The 24,706-nt window shown below is 36.9% G+C and overlaps 1 protein-coding gene across 5 annotated transcripts in view; it reads right to left on the bottom strand.

Moving 5' to 3' along the window:
- SYT1 (synaptotagmin 1) overlaps nucleotides 1-24,706 on the bottom strand; it is a 354,238-nt gene that overhangs the window by 66,587 nt on the left and 262,945 nt on the right. For 4 of the 5 annotated variants that reach the window (XM_035334753.1, XM_035334770.1, XM_035334744.1 and 1 more), the window contains exons 5-7: nucleotides 15,113-15,235; nucleotides 11,826-11,993; nucleotides 8,220-8,387 (exon numbers count right to left, since the gene is read on the bottom strand). In XM_035334753.1, coding sequence (XP_035190644.1) covers nucleotides 8,220-8,387; nucleotides 11,826-11,993; nucleotides 15,113-15,235 — 459 coding nt within the window. The remainder of the gene's footprint in view (nucleotides 1-8,219; nucleotides 8,388-11,825; nucleotides 11,994-15,112; nucleotides 15,236-24,706) is intronic. The other variant, XM_035334778.1, reaches the window with a different exon arrangement.

Genomic DNA, 24,706 nt, shown 5'->3' with positions numbered 1-24,706 from the left:
ACAGGGGACGTCAGCTGCAGACCTCAGGGCACTTGCATGAAAATAAGCTGCCGCCACTTGTGAAGCCTGAACTCCACTCATCAACAGAGATCCTCCTGTCAATTTTTCATGCTACTGAAGAAGACATAGGAAAGCAGAGGTAAAGACAACTTAGCAGCTCTGAGGATTATCTGGAGCAATTTAAGTAACGCATAAACTTCATTAAGAATCTAATTGGGAGCTCTGCCTACTGCTGTCCATACCAGCGAGAAGCTGCAGTGCCATTTCTACACTGGTGGAATCTAAAGCAAGTTATAAACGCCACATAACAGTAATCTTATAGGGAGTGATTTAGGTTAGAATTTTATGGCAAGGTCTGTATCTAAGAAGAAAAGATTTGATCTCAAGGTCAGCTACAAGTGGAAAAAGGCACTAGAGTTCCCAGATTTAGTTGCCATTATCAGTGACAGTGGAAGTAGCAATAATTTCTAATTCTGTTCTGTTATAGCTGAATGCATCCAACCGATCAAGCAGCAATAACATACCACTTTGAACTCTTTTTCTTTCTGATGGTTTGGAAACTCCTGCCTTTGGCACTATTTCTATAATTGTAATTGCAGATATAATCCTCCAGGAAAATATCTTGGCCTACGTGTCACTGGGTTCAGCCACAGGCAGTTCTCTTCATCTGGTGCTATGCCAGCAAGAAGCACATACAGACTGGTTGCAAAAGCATACCTGGGTTCCGAAAAGAAAGCAGAACTGATGACTATAACTCAAAGAAAGTAGTATTCTGCTCTAAGTAGACAGCAGGGGTAGTAATTCTGTGGCAGGGAACATACTCAGGTCCTCCACAGAAACCAGTTCATATTGTGGAAGCTCTGCCAATGGAAGGGACAGAACCACTGTTCTGCAGCATCACTCCATCTGTCTGTCAGGCAGCCATCCAAAATAAAAAGTCTCAGTTAATGCAATTAGAGGCTGCTTGTGAAACTACTGAAGTTTTCACAAAAGCTTTTTTGGTTCCATCACAGAAGATACATCATCCAAGAAAGATATATTTCTGCTCCATACTCAAGGCCACATCTTACACACATGGAGTGAGACTATGATGAGAAGTGAGGAGGTGGAGTGATTCACAGAAGTTTGATCTCTGGTCAACATAGATACTAAAAACCCAATAACTTTAGACTGTGGAAGCTAAAATGTGCAGCTTAATTATTAACTTACTCAGTTGTATAGAACAGTGGTAAAGGTTAAAATAAAATGCCTAAAAGAATACGAAACTGAGAGACAAGACAGCATTTTATGTTTTTCTCCCTTTGTGTGGCCAGTGATGTGAAAATCTACAGAAAGACACATAGAGGAGAGAGGAGAAATGGTTTAATATTTAGACAGTGCCATCATTCTTGGAGTAAAATTCCTCACTCTTAGAATTATAGATGACATAGACATTAAAAAAATGAATTGTATAGCACCAATATTGTAAATGTTTATGCTGAGATAAGGTACAGAAAAGCATTTATATCTATCTTCTTTTCCTCTTTAAATCTTATGATGTAGTGTTACCTATGAACGTCCAAGAATAATAATATTTGCTTTGATCTGTGTGATTGAAAGTGAAAGACTAGCCATAATCAGCCCTTCAGAAAGAACTGTGTGTATGTGGCAGAATGCAAGATCTTAGAAACTAGAAATGTCAGTTCTCCATTAACCTACATGGTAAGAATACATAAACTGCAGAAACAGAGATATTCTATGACATTTTTTTTTTTTTCTGCAAGTTATTATTTTGTACAACAGCATTCTGCCCAGACTGAATTAGACATGAACAAGAGAAAAAGGCAATGCTATCCAAAGGTTTATAAAATCTAATTTAAATCCTCATGTCCTGAGTGTCAAGTGTCCTATAGTTATGATGATAACATTCACAAAGTAAGCTGTAGAGGACTTTGGAAAAGAATGATGAAAGTATAAAGTTGATTGTACTAAAAACACACAGTTACATCAACAGTACCATATCAACATAACAACACATCAGCCAATGTGAATAATTTCCTACAGGTATGAGTTACTATCTGTTATCAATTTAGCCTAGAAATAAGACCTGGTAAAACATCCTAAATTCACATACTCTGCTTCTTAAAAATATTAACATAAAACCAATAGAATCTCAATAACACCAAATTGAAAATACAGTAGTGTGTTTTAGATTCTAACTGTGATTTCTCTAAAATAAGAGCATTTGGTGCTAATGCTTGTCACAGGTACAGTGCAAAGTGCTTCAAATGCCAGTTAAGCTCACTGTTAAACTAAGCTGAAACACAATAAACAGGCTTTGAAAAGAGGTTAAATGGTTACTATGGTAATCCCTGACATGGTTTAAATTGGTGTTTAAGAGCTGACAGAGGAAAAAAATGAAGAAAATGACTAACCCTTTTCTTTCTCAGACTGCTATTGCTAAATCTTTGTCTTTAACCTTTTCAAAAATACATCTTTCTCTGGTGTTTCTGGAAACCAAGATGGTCTAGTGTGAAATGGGGTGGGCACAACTAGAGGAGACTACAGTCCCATACTATGCTTCAACCTTTTCCTGACAAAGCTGTCTTCTTTGTGAGAGCTGATTGTTCCTTGTGCCTGTTAAAATTCTGGTCTCTGATCTGAAGGTTGCTGTAAAAGTTTCCTCCTAATGACACTTACCTAATGACACCTGGTTCATGTAGCAGCAATCAGATAATGATTTTTCTTACTCTGTCAGTTTGCAAAAGGAGGTAAGAAAAAAATAAATTATCACCTTGGACTACTGCAAATCTTTTGCCTAGAATCCCAGTGAGAACTGCAACTTTTGCCTCTGGATAATGCATTCACTGATGCTGGTAGTCAGAAAAATAAGTAGGCACATAAAAGTCTGTGTGGGACCAATACAGGAGAATTTAATTTATGGCATATTCTGTGGTCCTTCCACGCCAATCAGCAGACTCCGCACATGTGCTTACAAACCCTCTCAGACTGCAGAGTTTTATAACTAGGAGTACCATGAGTTTATGTCTGAATTCTCTGGAATTCCTTCTATGTTTCAAACCGAAACCTCTTAGTAGTGCAGTCTTAGTTTCTTCCCCTTGGAATATACTTCAAATCATGCAAATGACTGATACCTCAACAAGCTGAATGAATCACCTGCAGGTACCTGGCAGAATGCTTCCAGCATCTAAGCAATACAGATTCTGCTTAAGACTTCAAAAAAAATCTCTTATGATGATTTTGATCCCTCTCAGCATATTTCTCAAAGGCTCCCCAGAACCTTGTTATCCAAATGCTACTGTGTGTTTTAACATCCAAGTCAAATGCTTTTGAGCTCCTTGGTTGATCTGGCTTTTCTCCTCTATTAAGCATTTTAAAATAACCTGTATTTGAGCAATTAAGAAAAAACAATAAACATTAACATGAAGAGGGAATTGTCTGCTATTCCTTCTTTTTGTGTCGTAACTTTTGGCAAGGTTGTTAGGAATGTGCCTTGCCTAGAACTATTATTAATATTGTCTTGTGTATAGATTACTAGAAGATGTAGAGCACCAAGTATAGGATGCATCTTGTCAGCGCAGTTTAACCTCAAGATGCCCTTCCACACTTGAAAGTCAAATGTGAGTAAGCATGTTTTGGACAATTATGCAATGCAAGCTTTTCTGATTTGAGAGAGAATACTATCCAGAATCAATGGGGTCCGGCACGGACAGAATTTAACACTATCACTCAACTTCTGCTTCTTGTCGACTGTCCTCTATACTTGAATTCAATGTCTATAAAGCGAGAGATTCTGAGGTGAATCAAGACAAGTTCCCTTTTTTATTTTGGGTAAGCCAATTACATTCTTTTTGTTATAAAACAAGAATGCCTCTGACCTCTAAGGCTTGGTGCCTTTTCCAGAGAGGGAGCAAAGAAACATAATACTCAACAAATGTATACAGGGGGATTGTCAGCAGTTTGAACATGAAAGGTGAGAAAAGAAATGCAGAATTCTAATAGTCTGAAACAGTACAGATGCTGCTCTACTTAAGTCACATAGTTTTATCTTTAAAATTGTAGATTTCAATACCTTCAATTTAAAGAGGAAAAACAACTAGTTAACTGCTGAATAATTTCATTTCTGGCCTTCTTATTCTCAAATTTTAGTTATCTTCCCCATATTAAGTTCTTCGGTTTTGATCCCTCTCTCATTACCAAATTTAGGGGCTCTTTAGGACAGCTGTTGCACTTATTTTATACTCAAGATCCTGCATTTACTGCATGTAATTCTGCCACAAGATCTGAAAATTAAAGCACCCTTAAATTTAACATTTTAGAGTTTTAACTCGGTGTAAGATGAAGTGAATTTGAGAAAACTTGAACATCATACAGAAAATATAGTGATCCAATATAATATGCAGCTAAATAAAGGAGACCTCACTTTTTAAAATTTTACACTCTGACAACATCTCTATAGGGATAATGATACTTTCTTTTTGCAAAGCACTGTGATATCTGAAAAGCTGTACAAGAGCTAAGTGTTATTATTAGAGATAGGAAAAGGCCTATTAGATCATCTGTCCATCTCTGATATAACGGGAAATGACAGTGATTTGCTGCTGTGATTTGACAGTGACATTTATAAAAATGTCCTTTCCTCTTAACTTTCTGCAAGTTTCAGTGCTGAGGATTCAGTAAGCTAGATGGCTTACTAGTTTTGTCAGTCTCCAACTTCTCTGAAGCTTACAGAGGTATTAAATAAATATACCCATTTCAGGCCCACTTTTCCATCTCCATCTTTCAACTTCTATTTTTTGATGAGGAAGGGAAGAATAAACTGCATGAATAACACACTTGTCAAGCTTCACAGAACTGCTCTTCCACTCCCCAGCTGCAGACTACCTGCTTCTCACCCATCTGCAAGGCAATCCTGTAGCGTCTCTCCTGATTTGGATTGTGCATCACGTAGGAGGGAAGCTGTTGTCCACCTTGCTGGTGTTTCCTAGCAGATTCCCACCTCAGAAGCCCCGTAAAAATATACCCATCACAGCCCACTATGATACAAACATGCATACATCAGGTAATTCATCCACAGTGGGCTCCTTGTCATATAATGCATGTAGTCTCATGTGATGGCAGTCATAAGAGGTCTGCAGAAGTCTGGGTGGTAGATACTGGCAGGTCGCAGAACCTTATTCCCATTGGATAAAGTTCTGCTTCTCCACTGCTTTCAAGAGCAAAAATTGTTTCTGCTTTTCCTTGTATTGCCCCTACTCCTAAAAAAAATAATTTAAATGTTTGCTGCAACAGGTTTTCAATTAAAGTGCCAATATAACAAAATGGATGGAGAAAAATCAGTTGAAGTATGCAGGAGATGACTCTCAGTATGATTCATACTGCTGTGAGCAACGAAGAGGTCTGTCTGGCCTTCTGTACCAGAGTGATAACAGATATTGGACGCAGTGTGTACTCAGATAAAGTTAATGGCAGTGACATCTGGTAGATGACACAGAGGAGCAAACTCCTATCATCTGTTTTTTTACGCTCTGTGCCCAAACCATTATATGTCAAACTTGGTAAAAGTGAATAATCTTTCAGTATCTACCACTCTTCCCTCCTATGCTCTCAGTCATAGGAGACTGAAGGACTACTAGATAAATCACCATCATATATTCACAAAGACAGTGGAGCTCAAAGCAGCTAGGGAAAAAGGATTCAAGGTATGTAGAATGTTAATAGTGGCCTCCCCAACATTTAGCAGTCATTGTACAGACCCATACTTTTTCAAAGCTCTATCTTGGTCATAGCAAAATGAGAAAAAAAAGACTTACATAAAGTCTTGTACCTTCAAAGTGATTCACCAACATAAATATATTAATAAGACCTTTCCTGGAAGACAATGGAGTATCAGAGACTGCATTCAAATGGCTGGGCTGTGAGAAGTAGAGCTTCAAATATTTCATTAAACCTTCATCCTCTGCCATCAATTTCAAGCTCATTTAGAAGAAAGGATGGAAAGTACTGTACAGCTTCATGAGCAAACAGAAGAGTAACAGCTCGTAAAATGATTTTGCCCTCTATGATTAGTGTTAATTAAATTGTATATTCTATGATGTGCAACAACTGAAGTCTACATGAAGTGAAATAAAAATAAGATTTTCATACTCAGTTTGAATGATGCCACCTAGATGGTTCTTTCAAAGTGATTAGTGACAACTGCCACTAATGTGCTTTGGCATAAATCTTGTTTTCAGGTCATAATGAAGACACTAAGGATATTTTGGTATGTGATCCTTAATTGCTTGCATATTTAGAATTCTAGTTAGTGGTAGGTTTTAAAGAACTGTCAAACCTAACTAAATGATGTAAGGGCTAAAAAGAAAAATCATGTCATTCTTCAAATAATGCAGACTACATATAGATGTACTTTTTAGGGATGAATTCATTATGCAATTGCAACATGTAGAATAGTCTACAAAAGATTTTTTCTGGTAATAGAATTTCATTTGACATACAATTTTAGATGAAATACAGTTGCTTAGGGTTTTAATTCAATTTTATCATGTTTTCTTACAATTAGTAAGGCAGGTTGTCATGTGATATTTATGGTCACTTTCAAGACACACACGTTTCTGTTGCTATACATCTGCCCCATGTAAATCATGTTAGTCTTTATGTGTGCAGTACTGTATTTGTTAATTCTGGAGCCAGAGTACTGCTTGGTCAGAGGTATATCTGCCATGAATTCTTCAAGGTCTGCTGTGGCAGCCTGTAATGGGTTTAAAGAGATAAGGCCTCTCCCAGCCCTTTCTGTCCCTTGCAAGTTATAGCATAAAATCTACTGGAATTTGTTTGGCATATTTGCTGCTGAGCAAAGAGGCTGGAACATCAAAGGTGGTGAGGTAGTCAAATCTGGAAATATGAATGACATTTTCTGTGAAACACAGCTCCCCAAACCACTGACAGATGTAACTCTCTTGTTTCTTGGTAGAGATTTCTTTTCCAAATTGTGCCTTTTATCTTTAGCTCTATACTTGGAAGGAAAATGTACCATAAACCTGGTTACCAATATCAGTTGCAATAAGAGAGCCATGCAAATGCTGCCTCAATGAAATAATTCCATGCAGAATAGTCTTAATGTAGCAGTGACTTTCAAATCAATGCACAGTGGAAGAAATTAATCTGAAATACAGTCTTTAAAAGCAAATATTCAAAATGGCAAGATTTAAATCTACCATTTTGAAAATCTGAGAAGGCAGGATGATTCAGCATTTGCTGTTATTTTTTACAACTTGTAGTCTCAACCCAATATTGATTTTTTTTTTTCACTTGTATTACAGTAAGATTTCATCCAGAGATTGTCCCTTCAATTATAGAAACTGTGGTTCGAATCCCGAGTAAATTATTAGCTAAATTAGACAACGAGGAATGCAGACTCAGATTCCTTCTTCTCTCACCAGAGAATTGAAGCATGCTGTGTAATCTGACTAATATGAGTGGGCAGATATTACGTAGCAATCAAAAGGAAAAATAATGAAAAATTGAGCACAAAATAGTCTTATAACAAGCAAAAAGGTGGATGTGCCAGTATGAACAGCCTCACAGGATACAAAATATAGTGGCGAAATATTTCCAAAAAGCATCTTGTGTACAGGTACCATTACACACACTAAATAATGAATGTATTGGATGTTGGCACAGAGAGGAAAATAATAAAAGGTGATTAATATTTGAGAAAAAATGTCATTCATTCCAAGGTATCTGTCAAATCCATATTCTAATCAATGGATATTATTACATAGAAGTTCAATAAAATTGTAAAGTATTTCAATAAAAACCTACTATTACCTTTATGCACAATAAGATGCTTTGAGATGCAAACATTCAAAATTATTAGCACCACAAAAAAAGCCTAAATGCACACTATTCTTATGATTCAAATGCAAATTTTCTTTATCCAAAGTGCTCCAACTCAATAAAAAGTCAAACTCATGAAAACTTCCCTTAATATTTTGCATAAAGTATCAAAAAGATTGAAAATAGGATTAGCAAAGGAGAATGTACTTTTCAGTGAGTATTGGAAAAGATGCTTATCAAAATTTATCAGGCAAAGTAAGTCTGAGAAACGCTGATAACATATGGGAACTGTCTTGGCCAAAAAAATGTTGCTAGTTTGACTGTTTCTCCGACTGAGTACAAACATATCCTGAAAAATAGAACCAGCCAATTTTTCTTACCTCTTCTTTCTCTGCACTTTGCAAGTCCCTCCACTCCTCAGTCACATGACCGAAGTCCACTGTGTTCATCGCAACCTTATATTCGCCTATGATATCATGTTTGGAGAAACGATCAAAGTCATAAACTGCCATCACTAAAGTTTTTCCACCCAGCTCGGAGTATGGCACCTGTAAAGAAGAGAGAATGACAAACTCAGTATCTCAGACAATAAAGATCAGTCTGCTACAATGCAAATCTATTTCTTTGGTTTATCAGCTGTCATCTCAGGTAAATTGAAAAGCAGAGAAAATTATGAGGTGTATTTGTTTCAGAGTCACCAGATGCAGTATTTTTCAAGACCAGGCTATGGCACTCAATAGAACAATGTGGCAGCTCACTCATCACTCTACGGGTTTTTCTCATTTTACTTCAAATTATATTGCGGGTGATGAAACTGAAACAGGAAGCCCAATTATTTGCACTGAAGACACATGAACTTTTCACACAATGGTGTCTTTTCCTCAATAAATCAAGTGTCATCACTCAGAAATGGGTAGCTCCCAGACTGATGAAAAAACAGAACTGCCTTACTGTATCTGACATGAAGTAATTAGACACTAAATAGTTTTCTTACAGTACCACTACCTATTACTTACCAAGGCATATTTTTCATTATTATACCTTTCACACTGCAGACACTAAGATGCCTGTAAGTCACAGTGTACTGTGACTGTAAGTAGAAATTGTGGTGGCAGAAGGCTGACTTCTGACTAATTCTCCAGCTGTTCTGTTGTGTTTCAGACAGATGCTGTGGGTTTGGATGTTTATGAGTCACATTTTTAATATTCAGATGAAGATGTGCTGTTCAGGTAAGCTACACTTGAGTGGCTGTCTGGAAAAAAACTGAATTAGGAATTGTTTGGACTTACATCGAACACTTGGTCAATATGAATATATCCCGCAAGTATAAATGGTTTCCATGGGCTTCAGCAAACATTTCTCTATTAGTTGTGTCTATAAGAAAAGAACTAAAAGCATGACATTGTCACTGGCCTTGTTAGCCGCTATATGTTCTGGTCTGTTTAAATCCTAAGATTGTTGTCCTTTGGTACTGTTTAGCTTCTGCTTGCTCTTTAAAATACTGAAGAATGACATGAGCAGTTTTTCTTTTTCATAATATTTTATATAATGTTTAAAAGAAGCTTTTAAAGTTGAGAGCCAGCTCCAGCTTCCATTACTGAGTACAATAATTTCAATGAGTACAGGGTTGTGTATTATAATAAAAGTAAATAAATACTACAGCAAAGCCTATTTTGATTCTGTAAATTATTTATAGCTTCTAAAAAGCTATAGAAGACAAATGTATGTGGAAGGCAAAATTCTAAATAATTTCACTTTTATTTTAATGCAGCATCAAAACCAGAAGAGAAATGTTCTAAAGCTTCTTTCTCCTCCAGTTAACTATAGTGCCTAATGGATTCTGGTCATTTGGAATGCAGGAAAAGACTACATATATTGTCATTCATTTTTTATCATTAACATGACCTCAGTGAAGCTTCATTTTTAAAGATCTAATGGCATTGCTTCCTCCATTCATTAACTCTAAAGCAGCCTAGGCCTACAGCTTTGTTTGGGACAACCAAGGATGTTCCCAGCTCTTGTAAAGGATTGCTCCCTCTCCCTGCTTTCTGCTGTGCTCAGAGATACTCAGCCTCTTAGTGCAGGTGAGACCTTGCTTAAAAGACACATATAGGAGTCTTTTTCTGGCACAGACGTGTCACCCTTCCAAGACACAAACCCTCTCTCTGCTTTCGGACATATGCAGGAGCCTTTCATCAGGAATCATTTTAATCACCAGTGTGGGCCTGGGGAGAAACACTTTTGTCTCTTCCAGACTGGTACAGCCCAGCTAGGATTTCTCAGTTTCCTTTCACTAGCTCAGTGCAGGTATACAGTTCAGACAGCTGTAGCCTGATGAACACCTAAACCCTGGAATGGCACCATGGATATCTAGGAAAGCAAAATGAAAGGGGACTAACGCAGGGAACTACCTGAAGAAGACCCTAATCTTGGACCTATTAGGTTCAGATCTCAAGATGCAATACAGAAGAAAAACTACTCATCTGTTCCACGTTAGCCTTTCTTTGGAAGGAAGGCAGACAGCTCACAGCTGTGTCCTAGGAGAAGGTAATAAAACAGCCCTGGGTTGCCCTGTGGACAGCTCTGCTTGAGAGATGGATAAGAGGCCTGCCAGTGGAAGCTGTGTCCCACCTGAAGTGGGTCACTGGAGTAAGACTCTGCCCAAGTAAGTGAGATGCTGTCAGAAATTCCCAGGGAAATTATTTATTAAAGTTGCAGAACTAATTAAATGGTCACTTGTCTTCTTTTACTGTAGTCCCAGAACAATGATAGTACTCGCATGCTCCATGAATTTTCTCTTGAGTACAGACCACAATACTCAGGGGATGATCAGTACTGCATTGGGATGCACCTAAATGCTTCTGTCAGGTGTTGCTTGGAAAACACACATTTTTCAGTAGAGTAAAACTTGCTTATTATGATGTCACTTAAAACAAGTGGACATTATAGTCCAGGAGTGGATGCTGTGATTTATATTTTGTGTTTTCATCTTAGATGACAGCATTGTTGCTTCTTGCTTTTCTTTTGTGAGCTGCATGGGAATCTGTCATTTATAACGTTTTTTTTAAATACTCTCTTAGGGAAGCTCAAGGAAAAATAACTCCCCACAAAAGATTATTTTTATGGACATCTTCAAGGGAAAACATAAGCTTATATATTCAGTAGTAGTTCTGGCCTCCAGGGATATCTTTCTCATTGAATGATTACATAGCCTGAATCTCTCATTGTTCCTGTTTTCAGTCTGTAGCTGTCTTTATAAGGTTTGGCATAGAAAGAAAGGACTAAAGTAACAGCAAAAGAATGTATATTAGGAGAAGCCCTTTGAAACATGCTGAATAGTGTACTTTTATTTTACTTAACTGGGGTTTAGGTATGGCTACAGTTTTAGAAATATACTGTCGAGAGATAATGTTGGAACAACTTAAACTTTACAATGTAAGGTATAGCTACATTTATTTAATGTGTATATTATTAACCTGAAACATGATTTCTGTTTTTATATGAAGTAGCATGGTAAAGGATTGCTATGACAGACAAGCAAGATTAATCTGCCATACTGTCCTTCATCCATTTACCTTCCCCAAGTTTTTATCTATTTCTGAGGGGGGAAAAAAAAAGTATACTGAAATTCATAGATCAGACTACAAATAAATTTAAAGAAAATTCTGGTTCAGTGAAATTCATCTGACAGTTGTCAAAATTTCACTGTTTTCCTACCTTCTTGTAAGTTTTATCTAGCCATAAAATATGGATCAGATTGTCATAAATCAGGATAACTGAAATGCATAAAATCAAACCATGCCTTTTACGCTATTGAGGTCTGCCCCTGAGCTATACCATTTTCATCATAAGATTGAATATTAAAGGTTTCTGCAACATGAAAAATCACTATGTCACAGTTACCAATTAACTAAGATGTTTAACTTCGTAGTTGAGCATGAGATGCATAGTGGCTAAACAAAAAGTTTCAATAATATCAAAAATACCTTAAATGTAAACTGCTCATTGAAAACAGGGTTGAGGGTCTTTCTGTGGACTTTTGTCTCATATTTCTTCTTCTTATCAGGCAGCAGGAACACTTTCACATAGGGATCAGATGTACCACCCATATCTAATGCAGGCAGCTCAGCTGCTTGAATAATCCCAACCAGAAGCTGAAAAGACAGAAAAACAGCAGAATGAAATTTCAAATAGATATTTCTAAATGAAAAACCGTAACAGACAAGTACACATGCACACTCTATTTCTGGTCTATGAAAAACTATTCCCCCCGACCTTCAAGGAAGGCAAGTGAAACAACACTATAGACTTTTGAAAACCAATTATGGCAGATGCAGACAGTACAAAGGCTGTGTTTAAGCAGAAAAGAGGTTTTCAAAGGGCAGCTGATTACAGCTAAATACAGACTTCATCTTTTTAAAGACTGCAATCAAATAACTTTCAATTGCTATTGCCTCTTGTGCATTATTTTTCTATGCTGTGTACCATGAATAGAAATCACATTATTAAACAATCAAGAATGTCTAATTTTGACTACAAAATTTGTATTCTAAACCCCCAACCCATAACCTTCCCCCCTCCCCCCCCCCAAAAAAAAAAAAAAAAAAGAAAAGGTGATATATCAAACACAAGTCCTCAGGTAGAGCTTTATTGAAAACAAATGGGTCTTGCAGTCTTCCTTATTTTTAATTTCTCTTGATATGTATGCAGATCGGTTTAGGCAGTAGTCTAAGGACACCATATTAAAAACAACCATACACAACAACATCTACCATGAAAACTGACATCTGGTAATTAAGTCCTAATAACAATTCTTAATCTCACTGTTAGACAGAAAAGTTAGTTTCTTAAATCTTTTACATACTTTTAAAATAGGACTGCAGCACATCTGAAACTTGTAAATGCCATGGTCATTTTTTAGTGTTACAAATGAAGTCATATGTTATGTTATGTTCTCTAGACATCCCAGCCTATATTAGGCTGCATCAGCATAATGGAGTTAAGAGAAAGAAAGTACTCTTAAGTCTGATTTAATAGACATGAAACTAAGGTAAACATTCAAATGAGTCTTCAAGGTCTGGAGACAAGTGACTAAGAATTGGGAAAAAATATCTGAAAATACTTTCTTCTAAATCAGTGCTTCAGTCATAATGTATCTTCTCCTCTCATGGATGAATTGTTTAAAATTGGAATCAGAAGCTCTAAAAGAATACAGAACACTATAGTCAATCTAGGAAAGAAACTCCTGCCTTCTGATAATCTTCTCAAAGTTGGACTATCTTTTTCCAATTGTAAATTCTCTGTATGGCCTGCATGTTTTCCTACTTATGGGCCTCTTAAGCTCCATGAAGCATTTTCCTTTAGCTATATGAAACACTTTTTCTCTTCTCTCTTGTTCTTATTCTAGATGCATAGTATTTTATAAATACAAGAATAGGGTCAGAATCTACATCAAGTCTTTCACATCAGAGAGTGAAAAACAAATCTATTCCATCTAATTAAAAAACTGGAAACACAATTCAATTAATTAATTCTTCTTTAAAAATTGTCTCTGTAAAACTGAAGCATCACGCTAGAGAGTAATTTGGTTATCTCGTCTTCGGTCTTAACCCTCTGCAATATGCTAATAAGCACAATTTTGGTTTGCAGTTTCAAGCAATACCAAAACTAAATCCCCTCTTCTACTCTTTCATATCATCTATTCTCAGGAAAATTCCAAATTGAAATAATGCATTTGAGAGCAGCAAAATAAAACAGGAATCCATAACTCAAAGAATTTACTATATTAATTAAATACTATACACTTTACAGATTTGTTGCTTTCCCCTCCTATATAATTTTATAAAATATAGTTCTCAAAATCTCAAAATTTCCTTTAAAAATAAAGTTCTTTTTCATATTCTGGAGAAACTGAAATCAGTTTGTCAGAACACAATTGCAACTTTCTCTTCCCTCTTCAGATCTTCTCTTTTGAAGGGTCTAATGTTTCACACTGATTTCATAGTGATTTCAAGGAGGATCAGTTTGCCTCAGTGCATGGCCAGAGGATTTTCTTTGGGAGTCAAGGGAAAGCTCCTTTAACTACAGGTTCTTGAAAAGCTTCAAACTCTTTTTCTCTCATGTTGAAAAACAAATACTGGTAGTCAGAAGATGGGGGAAATATTATAATAGTTTTGTGCAAATATCCTGCTGCTGATAGCAATTTTTTTCTTAATTTCTCTTATTTTCTTTCTGTGGTAACACGTAAGTGCACTGCAATCCATGAACAGCATGAAATAAAGAATCTGAATGTGGAAATAATTCACAAGTATGTGTGGAAGTCAGTTCAGATGAAGAATAAGAATTAATAAGGATTTATGTTCAGCAATTTTTTTCACTAAACAGAATAATGATTTTTTTTTTTTTTTGACTGAAGTTGTCAAAAAATGAAATGCAGGCTGTGTATTTTCAAATTCACTGAAAGACATGGAGTAGAAGTGAATAAGTAAGATGTATTGGCGTGCTTTGGTCCGAAGTTAAGCACAATGAGCTTTAACATCTGTCTATGAGTTGGTTGAATGGGTCAATTGTATATCTAAATCACATTATGGTATCTGTTGCTACCGAAAACTCCGTGAAGTAAGCCAAAGTTTGGTCTTAATATCTTCAGAATATGGCATGAAAGTAATATCTGTCCTTGGCTGGAGATTCTTCCTGTCCAACTGTCCTATTCTTTGGAGGAAAGAACTTTTCATTTGGATTTTAGTTCCAAACTAAATTGTCTTTAGCAAATAGCTGTACTTTCATGGAGCGCAGCAGAATTTGAGATTGCTAGTTAATAAGGCAAAGATGACATGATGCAGTGAAAGAAAGCTACTTCTGGTAATCATACAAACTTGCTAAAAGACCCATTGATGAATCAACTTACCTTTATGTCTCTCTTCCCTCCCCTGGCCCCCCCCCCCCCCCCATCTTATTGCTTGTGTTTTAATTATGCAGAGGCAGAAGCTATCTTTTATTTTTTACATGTAGATGCTGTAGTATAATGTGGCTTGACATTGACTGGTGACACTTTAATACGTTATTAACAATTAGATAAAACTGTCTTCAATTTTGATTAAAGGTATAAATGTACAGTACATTGAACACATGCTTAGTAATATTTCTGTCATGAATCTTCAGTCTTGCTTTCTCCCTTTATTCAGTGCAAGCTATATTTGCCATATCTACATGTATAACTTCATTTTCCCTTGCCCACAGAGAATTGGAATGATACAGGTTGGTTGTTTCAAACCTGATTGTTCTGGAAGTCATAATCCAAAGAATATTGTATTTTCCCTAGTTTCTCCACTTCTTTGGGTTCTTCTTTCTCTTCCCCATCAGTCAGCCCAGTCTCAGCATCATCATCCTTAAGAGCCTAGAAAGAAGGAATGTAAAATTAATATATAAGGCTAACTCTTAAACACTGGTTTAAAACAGACACTGTCCTCAAATCTATTTTGAAGCCATTAAAAGCAAGCATGACAGCAGAAATCCAAGTATGCAGTTTACGTATATATTTATACTATTTAAGTTGCTCAAAATGTTATAAACCAGCAAGCAAGCAATGGAAGTAGGAAGAAAGCTTCTTGAAATATTACAAGCAACAGCTGTTTTAAAACCTGAAAGTAGAAAGAAAATATCAACTTGATATCAAGGAATTCTTCTTGGCTCACACTGTCTCTTAAAGAGGCACAAGGAAGCAAACATGCTATTAAATATGCAAAGTCACGCATTCACTCAAGTTAAGGATATCTTGGCAATGTGAAACCTAGTTGTGCATGCTGTGAATTGTTTGCAGTTGGCAACACACTTCTGTAGGATTGCTATGATAAAGAGCATGTGTTGTGGATGTATTCTTCCTACAATCATATGCCAAACATTTCTCATGTTTATTTAGAATGAATATGGAAGCAGAGGTATCACCATGCCATTAGCAAGTGCATGTTTCTCCTTTTCCCTCCCTCCCGAGACCAATTTCATTTTTATTCATTCTTGCTGTAAAGCTTAGCTGAACCAAATTGATTGAAAGCTGATTGTGCTTAGCTTGGAAAGAAATACAAACATAGGAAATACAGAACTCCATACAATTTTGCCTATTATATAAAACCTGCTATTTCTAAAGGATGCAGCAGTTATCTTAGTTTTTATACATAATGAAAATACTAAGTGATGCCATTATTTTTGCTGTACCAGAAAGCAGAAGCATTTGCATGGTGAAAAAGGGAATTTATGCCATTATTGAACCATAAAAACTGTACCAAACTATATTCAAGCAGATTCTTTACCGTGTAAGAACTGAAAATGGGCAAAAGTGATGAGGAAAATAGTGAAAATTTGTGGAAAATGTGAAAATAAAGTTTAGATTGTGAAAGCAAGGAATCAATACTGAGAGCATTCATCTAGAATTGTGATTTGAACACTACAGAGTGAACAATATAAAAGTACCTTCAATATGGAGCTTCTGCTTGCAAAGACAGACTATTAAGTGCAAGAATAAGATTTGCTGTTTTATTTGTATTTTTTATTTTTCACAATGTGAGGCAGTCTGAAGAAATCTACAGCATTTAGACACAATAGGTTGCAGCTGGAGCTCTATATCTGAAGAGAGAGCAAGGCTGGAAAGTAGCAATACCCACAGCTGATGGTGGCTTGTGAGAAAAAAAAATGCAGAAAAACATTAACATTCTCACTGAGCCTTGAAAGCTGTGGGGGTCATGCAACAGTTGTGTGGGTGTGGTAAGAGGAAAGATTGATCTTTGAAGTAGAAAATGTTATTTTTCAGAAACTGGATCTAAAATTCAAAAGGTCAGACTGAAAACTGTACAGTATTAAGTAATTATTTTCCTACTTTTTGAAAAAAAAAACCAGAATGCTCAACCGAAATCAATGCAACAACATTGATTTATGCAAGCTGAGGAGCTGGGTTACAGTTAAATACCTGAATGTTAGTGAGTGATGGACTCTTTACTAGGAACATAAATTACAGTGTACCAGCATGAGGTTGGTGGGAAAGGTTGACAGTGGATGAGAATCACCTGTAATGTTGGAAAAGTAATACTTCTGAACTAAGCCAATTCTGTTTGGAAGGGCTGAACTGCCTGATATTAATGTTATTTTGAGATATTTTAATTGCTGAGCTGCTACTGAGTTCCCTGGCTGTGGCACAACAACATTTTTGTTAACACAACAACAAAGATGGCACTTAAAACCTAGCAGGTTCTATGGCAAGATGATAATGTTGGAACAAAGCCAGTCTAGGGCACAGCCCCTTCAGGATCATACACTGGACTTTCGGGATATGGAATGGCGTGATTATACCAAGCATCTTACACACACACGCACGCGCACACACACACACACACACACACACACACACAAAAGATGTGACTCATTTGAACCGAAACAACCACATTGATCTGAGCCTGGAGACAAGAGGAAGCAATAACTCAGAGTAGGATGTTAACTCCAGGACCCACTGCTCTGAATCATCACAGTATTGCCCTAGCAGAGGACTCCATGATAAAAGAGTGATAAACAGCTCCAGTTCACTGTTTCTGGGATAAGTACTGGCCTTTCTGCTATTAAATCTGTTTTTGACCTGGATTTTGTTTGAGCAGAACAATCCTGAAGCCATTCCTCGAAACTAAAATGGAGAATGCAAAGAAAAACTTCTGTGTTAATTTCCAGCCCAGCTACAAGGCATCCATAACTATTGCATCAACGCAAAAATTACATACCCATACTCTCTCTAGAAAAACTATATACTCTTCTGCAAACTGGGAGATGTGCCAGAGTGAGTCTCAGAGTGAGAAATCTGGGAGATCTCAGTCCCAGAGTGTTTTTTTTTTTTTTTTTTTTTTTTTTTTTTTTTTTTTTACGTCTCTAGAAATTACAATGGGAAGTTAATGCTCTTCTTGAAAGTGAGTTCTGAAGTGCAGACACAAAACATTGCGCGATTGGGAAACTCTTCTCCATAGGTTATCAGAGTCCTATTGGAAGGTAAAAGCTATTTCCCAGGAGAGATGGAGAATGTTTCATATTACTCACATCAGCTGACTGGATATATTGTTCTTGACCTTGACTCAGATACACTGAAGAACTAAGAAACTAAGAATAAGATGGTGTTCAGATTTGGCCAAGGTTTTGGAGTCAGGGGAGGGAAGAAATAACAAATGGTTGTTTCTAAAGAAATCAGTATATAATACCTTTTACCTTCAGGAGAGGAATTTGCTTTCAAACTAAAGGCCAATGCTTCAAGAAGAAGCTGAGTCAAAGGAAGCACAGAAGTTTCACCTGTGTGATGCAGCTGTTGTGTTCCGAAGAGGAAGAAGAATTGGATTGCTTCAAAGTACTTGAAATACCCCACAGGGATTTTCATTTTATATTGAGATTTTCTGAAAGATCAATATTTAATGGAATAGTACTGCAACCCACAGTTTATAATACATTATATCACACTATATTGAATCTTATTGTTTTATTGTTACAATCAATTAAAATAAGCAGCTATATTTTATTGGTTTTAGAATCAGTAAAATGTTTTTAATTATAAGCCAACTTTCTCCTCAAGCCTTTTCTTCTGACATGACAGTGATCAGAAAGCCTGGATTTCAATGCAGAGGAATATGTCTTACTTTTCCTACTATTTCTTTTAATTCCATGACATTTTAATGCTGTGTGTGTGTGTGAAATACACATCACAAAAATCTGTTACAACATCATGCTTGTAAACAGATATTTTTTCTATGTTGGGATGAATGTGGAATTTGCTCAAGTGAATGTATGCAGAAATAAACAGCAATGAAAAATCTATGTCCTCTTACATGTGTGTAAATCTCTAAAAATGCATGTTTGCACGTAAGTAGGAATGTACAAAAAAAAAAGTGTTGATTCATTGCGAGGTGACACTTTCACATCTAATGAAATCAGCAAGTGGGAAAAGTTACGTTGTGCCAAGGACTGTGCCAGAGCCATTCATTATATGATATGTTTTCTTAGAGCTGGAAGACAAAATGAATTCTTTGAGCACCCTCTGATTTAATCCATATTTGAATGAGATCTGTAACTAGTTTGAACTAAGGGTACAGACATAAATTTACATATGCCATTAGGATTTTCGTTTCTGTGCCATGCTTAGTCAATTGTTCCCAAGCTCATCTACTCTGCAGTGGTTCCTACAACAAATAGGGCTAAATTACAGCAATCTGAGTTCCATAGTTCAATCTGCTGGTTCTTTCTTCACTTCCATAACATAATTAAGGGTGGTTTTACAGTCTCCTCTTTTCTTCTGGGTTGTTAAAGAAAATGCTTCGTTTTCAGTTTTTTGTAGTTTCATCTTTTGCATAAAAACTAGAAAGAACAAAAAAAGCACTGCTTTTGATCACAATTCTACAGACTCCACACCCTGCAGTGGGTTTTTGCATTTCCTGTGCTTCCTCCCCGCTCCACTCCAGCACTTAGGAGAAGCCTCTTGAGGGTGACGCTGCCCTTCTGATTCTTTGAACATCCCTTGCTTCCAGCTCAGTTCCACTAATGGCCAAGCACCCTATCACTGTTATTCACCACAAACCACAAGATATCCTGGGCGTTTAAAAAGCTTTATGCATTCTTTTATTTACTCCCTCTCAACAGTGTATTTTCTTGCCCTCTGTACAGCAAAGCAGAGGCCATAATTCCATCTGTGAGGATGTGAAGAAGGTGTAAACACTGAGAAGGTGTATTTTGCTTTTTGATTCTGGTCTCAGTTATCTTTGTGTCTCATTGTTAATGCCTATTTTACAATCTATTGAGGACAGCAAGCAGAAACAACATGTTTTACTGTGGTATGTATGGAAACACTTTCATTAGCAGTGTTTTAGGGCTGCTTACATTTGAGGGGTGACCTGTGGCATCACTTTTAAGGAGGCAAGTTACCAGTAAGCCAGGAGACATGTTAGATAGGAAAGCATAACTATGATTGCTGTAAGGTTATTTGTGGCACAGTGCATGCTGCAGTCTGAGTTCTTTCTACATCTATCCTATCAATCAGTCTTCTTGTTCATGTGGGGTGGAGGATTTTTCTTAACGTGTGAGTGATGCCCAGCCCTCAGGCTTGTGCAATGCCTGCTGAGTTGAATGGAAGAAAACAATATTATTTTGTAGCGAGAATGTTCTGTGCCATGTTCAACAACAAATTTATCAGAAAGGCAATTTTTCCTCCTATTGATGTCCACACCTAGGAATGGCTGCATTTCCACTAATGGTGGTGCACCTCTTATCAATTTTCACGTTTGAGTAGACCACAATTCTGATGTAGCCAATTTTTATCCTGGGGAAAAAGAAAAGCCTTTAAAAATTCCTGGCTGATTCCCTATCACAAAACACAAAAGCCTGCAATTGTAACACATTCTATATCAGAGCCCCTCAGAAGGAAAGACAACATTTCATTCTTTCAGCATCTGCCTTCTCTCCATGAATTAATTTAAAGAGCATGTTGTGCATGGGTTTCCAGTGGCTGAGCCAGGCTTTGGTCACTGTGAAATCTACTTTGCCATTACTGCTGTAAGACTATTGGCCTCACACATCAGCAGTGGGCCACACCAATGCACAGAATGAGCACAACCCTGCTGTGTCCAGCATGCAATGCCTTGACATTACTTACTTGCTTGTTATCCAGGTTTTAAATAGTCTGTTGGATTATTCAAAGCCTTTCTTTCTTTAGGAGCTCAATGAAACAAGGCCATCACATTCAGCTTAAGAGCTCCCTGAATTGTTGGGGTACTGAAATACTTACTACTTTTGGTTCAATGTTGGAATACAGCAAAAAGTTGGAACTAAGACCCCAAATCATTTTTATTTTTATTTTTTTATTGTAGACAGTGTTTATTTGCTGAAAAGAGATGCAGACAATCTCAACCTGGGGGCCTATTTTGGAAGTTCACCCAGTGGGTCAGGGATGTGCTTTGAACACAGGGCCCATGTGCATGAACAAAAAGAAGCAAGCGTTTTTGCAAGTACACTAGCATGCTCTGCCCCCACTTCCCATATGGCAGTGGTTTGTTGTGCTAAGCAGCAGGCTGTGAGTAGGAGGCAGATTTAGGCTGCTTGGCCAGTGCATGCTGCTCAATCAATTGTTCTTCATCCTCCCCAAATGAATGGCAAAGGGCCAAATGGAAACATGCTTTGGGATAGAGCTGGCTCCTGGGCATGGGAGGACCACTCCGAGTACTAAATTTATTTCTGTTTGAGAAATTTGTCATACTATATAATTAGTGCTACATCTATTTAACAGTGAAAATTAATCTAAATATAGCCAGACATTATTTATTGTGTGCCACATTGACATACAGAAAAAAAAGGCTGGCAAAGAACTGTCCTTTTGGCTTATTTGCATAAAAAGAGATAATCTTTGACCATCCCCTCAACATTACCTTGTCAAGACCCAAGATATTCAGTATGCTTCAAGGTTATTCTGCTATTCATACTTATTATCCACCATTTTGTTTGTAAATGATAAATTCCTTTTCTTAAAGGAATTAAAACACCAGTAGGTTTTGAAATTTACACCTTATTGATATGAACTGCTGTTCCTTTTGTAGGTTATTCATTTCTGCTAACTTCAGACACTTAGTGTAAGAGTTTAGCTCTCCATATAATCAGTAGATACAGGTAAATGTGTGATTCAAATCACTTAATTTACAGAATAATTGCATACTTCCTAGACACCATTCATTAGAAACCTGCAGACTCTGGTCTTGAATAAAGAGTTCAAAACCTGGTCAGTTAATCAAGAGAATGCAAGAAAAAAACATCTTAACTATGGAAGCTTCCAGTAGCAAGACCTTCAGTATAGAAAAAAAAGACATGTAAGAAAATGAGTAGGATCCATATCTTCATATCATTCTAACATTGCGATAGGTTACAATAAAAGTAATTAATTATTTTGCAGGACAAAAAGGAGGAAAAAAGAAACTAAGGAAGAAGGCAAAGCAAGCCTCTATGTCTTGTTAGGAATGGCTGAGAAGAAGAGATAGGAATGCAAAGAAGCCCAGACTTGTGGCTCACAGCTGTTGCTTTCATAATTTCCAGGTTCTGAAGTCTAATATAAATCTGAGCTAAGTAAGAGTATTGCAGAAAGCCCTGCAGAAAAAAAACACACATATATAGCACTGTATCTTCATAAACATGCTGCTTTCACATTTTTCAGGAAGTTTTATGTATCCTGCACAGCTGGTTTCTCAGACAGGTGTTGAAAAAAAAAAAAAGCAGGATGATTGCTCAAGCCTGAGGTTGAATTAATACACAAATGGGGCTCAGTAAACCCATTTTGACTATTACAGTATAGTTATTGTTCTTGTTTTCAAAGAATGATTTGTTCACTTTATTTTTGACTAGTTTTCTGCACTGTACTGGATCTGAAGCACATACTGTCTTTCTGTGTGAATAGGAGGTACTTCGTTGTATTATGGATAAGCCATGGTGAACATTAATGTCAGCATGGGCTGAAGATGCCAACAAATGGGAATTGGCTTGCTGAGACCGGCAGACAGCACTGTGGAATAAATACACTGACTATTCTCTAGGCATTCAACAGGGAAAACAAACAAACACACCAGCAAACATTGCAGAAGAAAAGACCAGCAATGGAGTTCCTGTCCCCCAAGAAGACCCTATTGGATTATATCTGGCAATAAAGGCTTGGGTTCCCTCAAATGAAATCCAGGCTCTCTGGAATTTGTTTCAGATTTTCCCCAACTTCATTTTTTTGGTATCTTCTTCACTGGTAGTTCACAGTCAACCCGTTACTTTGAAACATTTCTGAGAGCACCTAACATTAAAAAGCTTTTCCCTTCAGTATTTTGTTTGTATGAGGGGAAGGGTGTTTACTGCTCAACAGCTAAAATCAAAAGGTGAAGTACTCAAAGAAAATCATTACATGCTGAAGTTTGGTTGAGTGAAATTGCAGCACTCACTATCGTATTACTTTATAATGCCCCATAATTGCACTGCTATTAATACACAAAAATTAAACAGATGAAGTTATGATGAAGTTAGTACATAACCCCAGTGGAAAGGAAGGCCTACATAGAGGGAAAAAAAGCATACACAGAAATCAGTGACAGACTGAAGGCCACAGTAAATCAGCAGCACAGTCAAGAACATACTTTATATATTCCAGGGTATAGTGCATATACCTGATATGAAGTCTCCTCTTTCACCTAACAGACACATCCATTGTAAAACAAAAATCTTTCACTAGTGACAGTGTTTCACCTTGATGCAATGAAGAATGACTGAGATATTAAATCTCCTTCTCTACAAATGCTTTGTGACCTAGTAAAAGGTACAGATGACCACAGCAATTATTCTCCAAGCAACAGGGATAAATTTTACTAATTTTTCAGTGTTGCTGTTCATGACTGAAATGATTGTCTATTCCTTTCCTCAGCACAGGCTGAGCGTAAGCAAGAACTTTGCTGTATCTATGCATTAAATTCAGACCCATTTATTTATTTATTTATTTATTGTCCTCAGGGAAAAAGTAGTGGCAGCCCTACTGGAGGCATGAAAGAGACTGAAAAGTCACAAAGATAAAAATTGTGAAGAGAAGATCCCATAAAAGCACTAGCGATAGTGGTCACTCAGGTACACCAATAGAAATCTGCAGTAAGACCAATTAAAGCATTTGCATAGTGTATAAAGAACTTAAAGCATGTGCACTGTACTGAGATGATAGGAGAGCCCACAATAAGTTTCATGAAGTACTAATAATTTTAGTGACTCTAAGAAAAAGACAGTAAAAATACATACTGCTTTTGTATACTTTTGATATGGTGACATTTATACAAGAAGGAAATAATACTAGCAAGTTATTTTTAGGTGCCTATCAATTTTAAACTTGAGCTTTCTAGTACAGTTTGATTTAATATTTTAACTAAAGAAAAAATGACAACCTCTTTTCTCTATACCTCTGCTATCCTCCCCCCCACCGAGAAAATACCCAATCAGTTTGGTTCAGCTTCTTGATGTGTGTACCAATGCTACTATATATAAATTTCAGCTGAGGAGCCAGCACTGTCAGAAGACTATATGTATCAGAGCTTTAGACTAGGTGCGTCCAAATAGTGAAATAAACCTACCGCAAGTGACAATCCAGAACAGTCATGAGACACAACATAGACAAGAGGACATAGAAGGAAGAAATAAAAATTAAAACATCCACATACAAACATTAGTAAAAACCACGGAGAAATGACCTTTTCACAGTAGTATATTCTTATAATAATTTGCCTCTCCAGAAGGAATCATACCCTCCTCCTAGCCCTTGATGGAGCTGTGTGCTCTACTTGAATAAGTAACCACGGCCTGCAGTAGAATTGTGTTTAAAGATTGAAAACCTAATCTTTATTTTATCTCTTCTCCAACTTTCCTGCAACCAAATTTGCAGTATCTTCACTTATGTCAAGCTATATGGCTCTATAAGGGTTTGGCATGCATGTGCAGGTCAGCATGGGCACAAGTAAGGGAGAAGTTCTCTTTGGCAAATGAAACCAGGTTAAGATGGAAATTACACTTCCAGAGGCTGATACTTTCAATTTGCCAAATGCTGCTCCCTTTCAAGTTCTGTGTGCCTAGGGAACTAGGATCTTGCAAGGTGCCAAGTGCCTATCAACTGCTATTATGTACTCTCAGCTGAAGGCAGCAGCTAATTAGCACTTGCACGTTCAGGCCTAACAATGACAACTAAGCTTTTTGGTTTTTGACAACATTTCAGATCTTTGGTGGTACTGTACAGTGCCCTTTATAAAGAAAGCTAGAAGTTCTTTCTTTCTTTCTTTCTTTCTTTCTTTCTTTCTTTCTTTCTTTC

Source organism: Oxyura jamaicensis, chromosome 1, assembly GCF_011077185.1.
Source record: "Oxyura jamaicensis isolate SHBP4307 breed ruddy duck chromosome 1, BPBGC_Ojam_1.0, whole genome shotgun sequence".
Classification (NCBI taxonomy): domain Eukaryota; kingdom Metazoa; phylum Chordata; class Aves; order Anseriformes; family Anatidae; genus Oxyura; species Oxyura jamaicensis.
The sequence above is the reverse complement of the archived record's forward strand: the minus strand, read 5'-3'. Positions and strand labels throughout refer to the sequence as shown.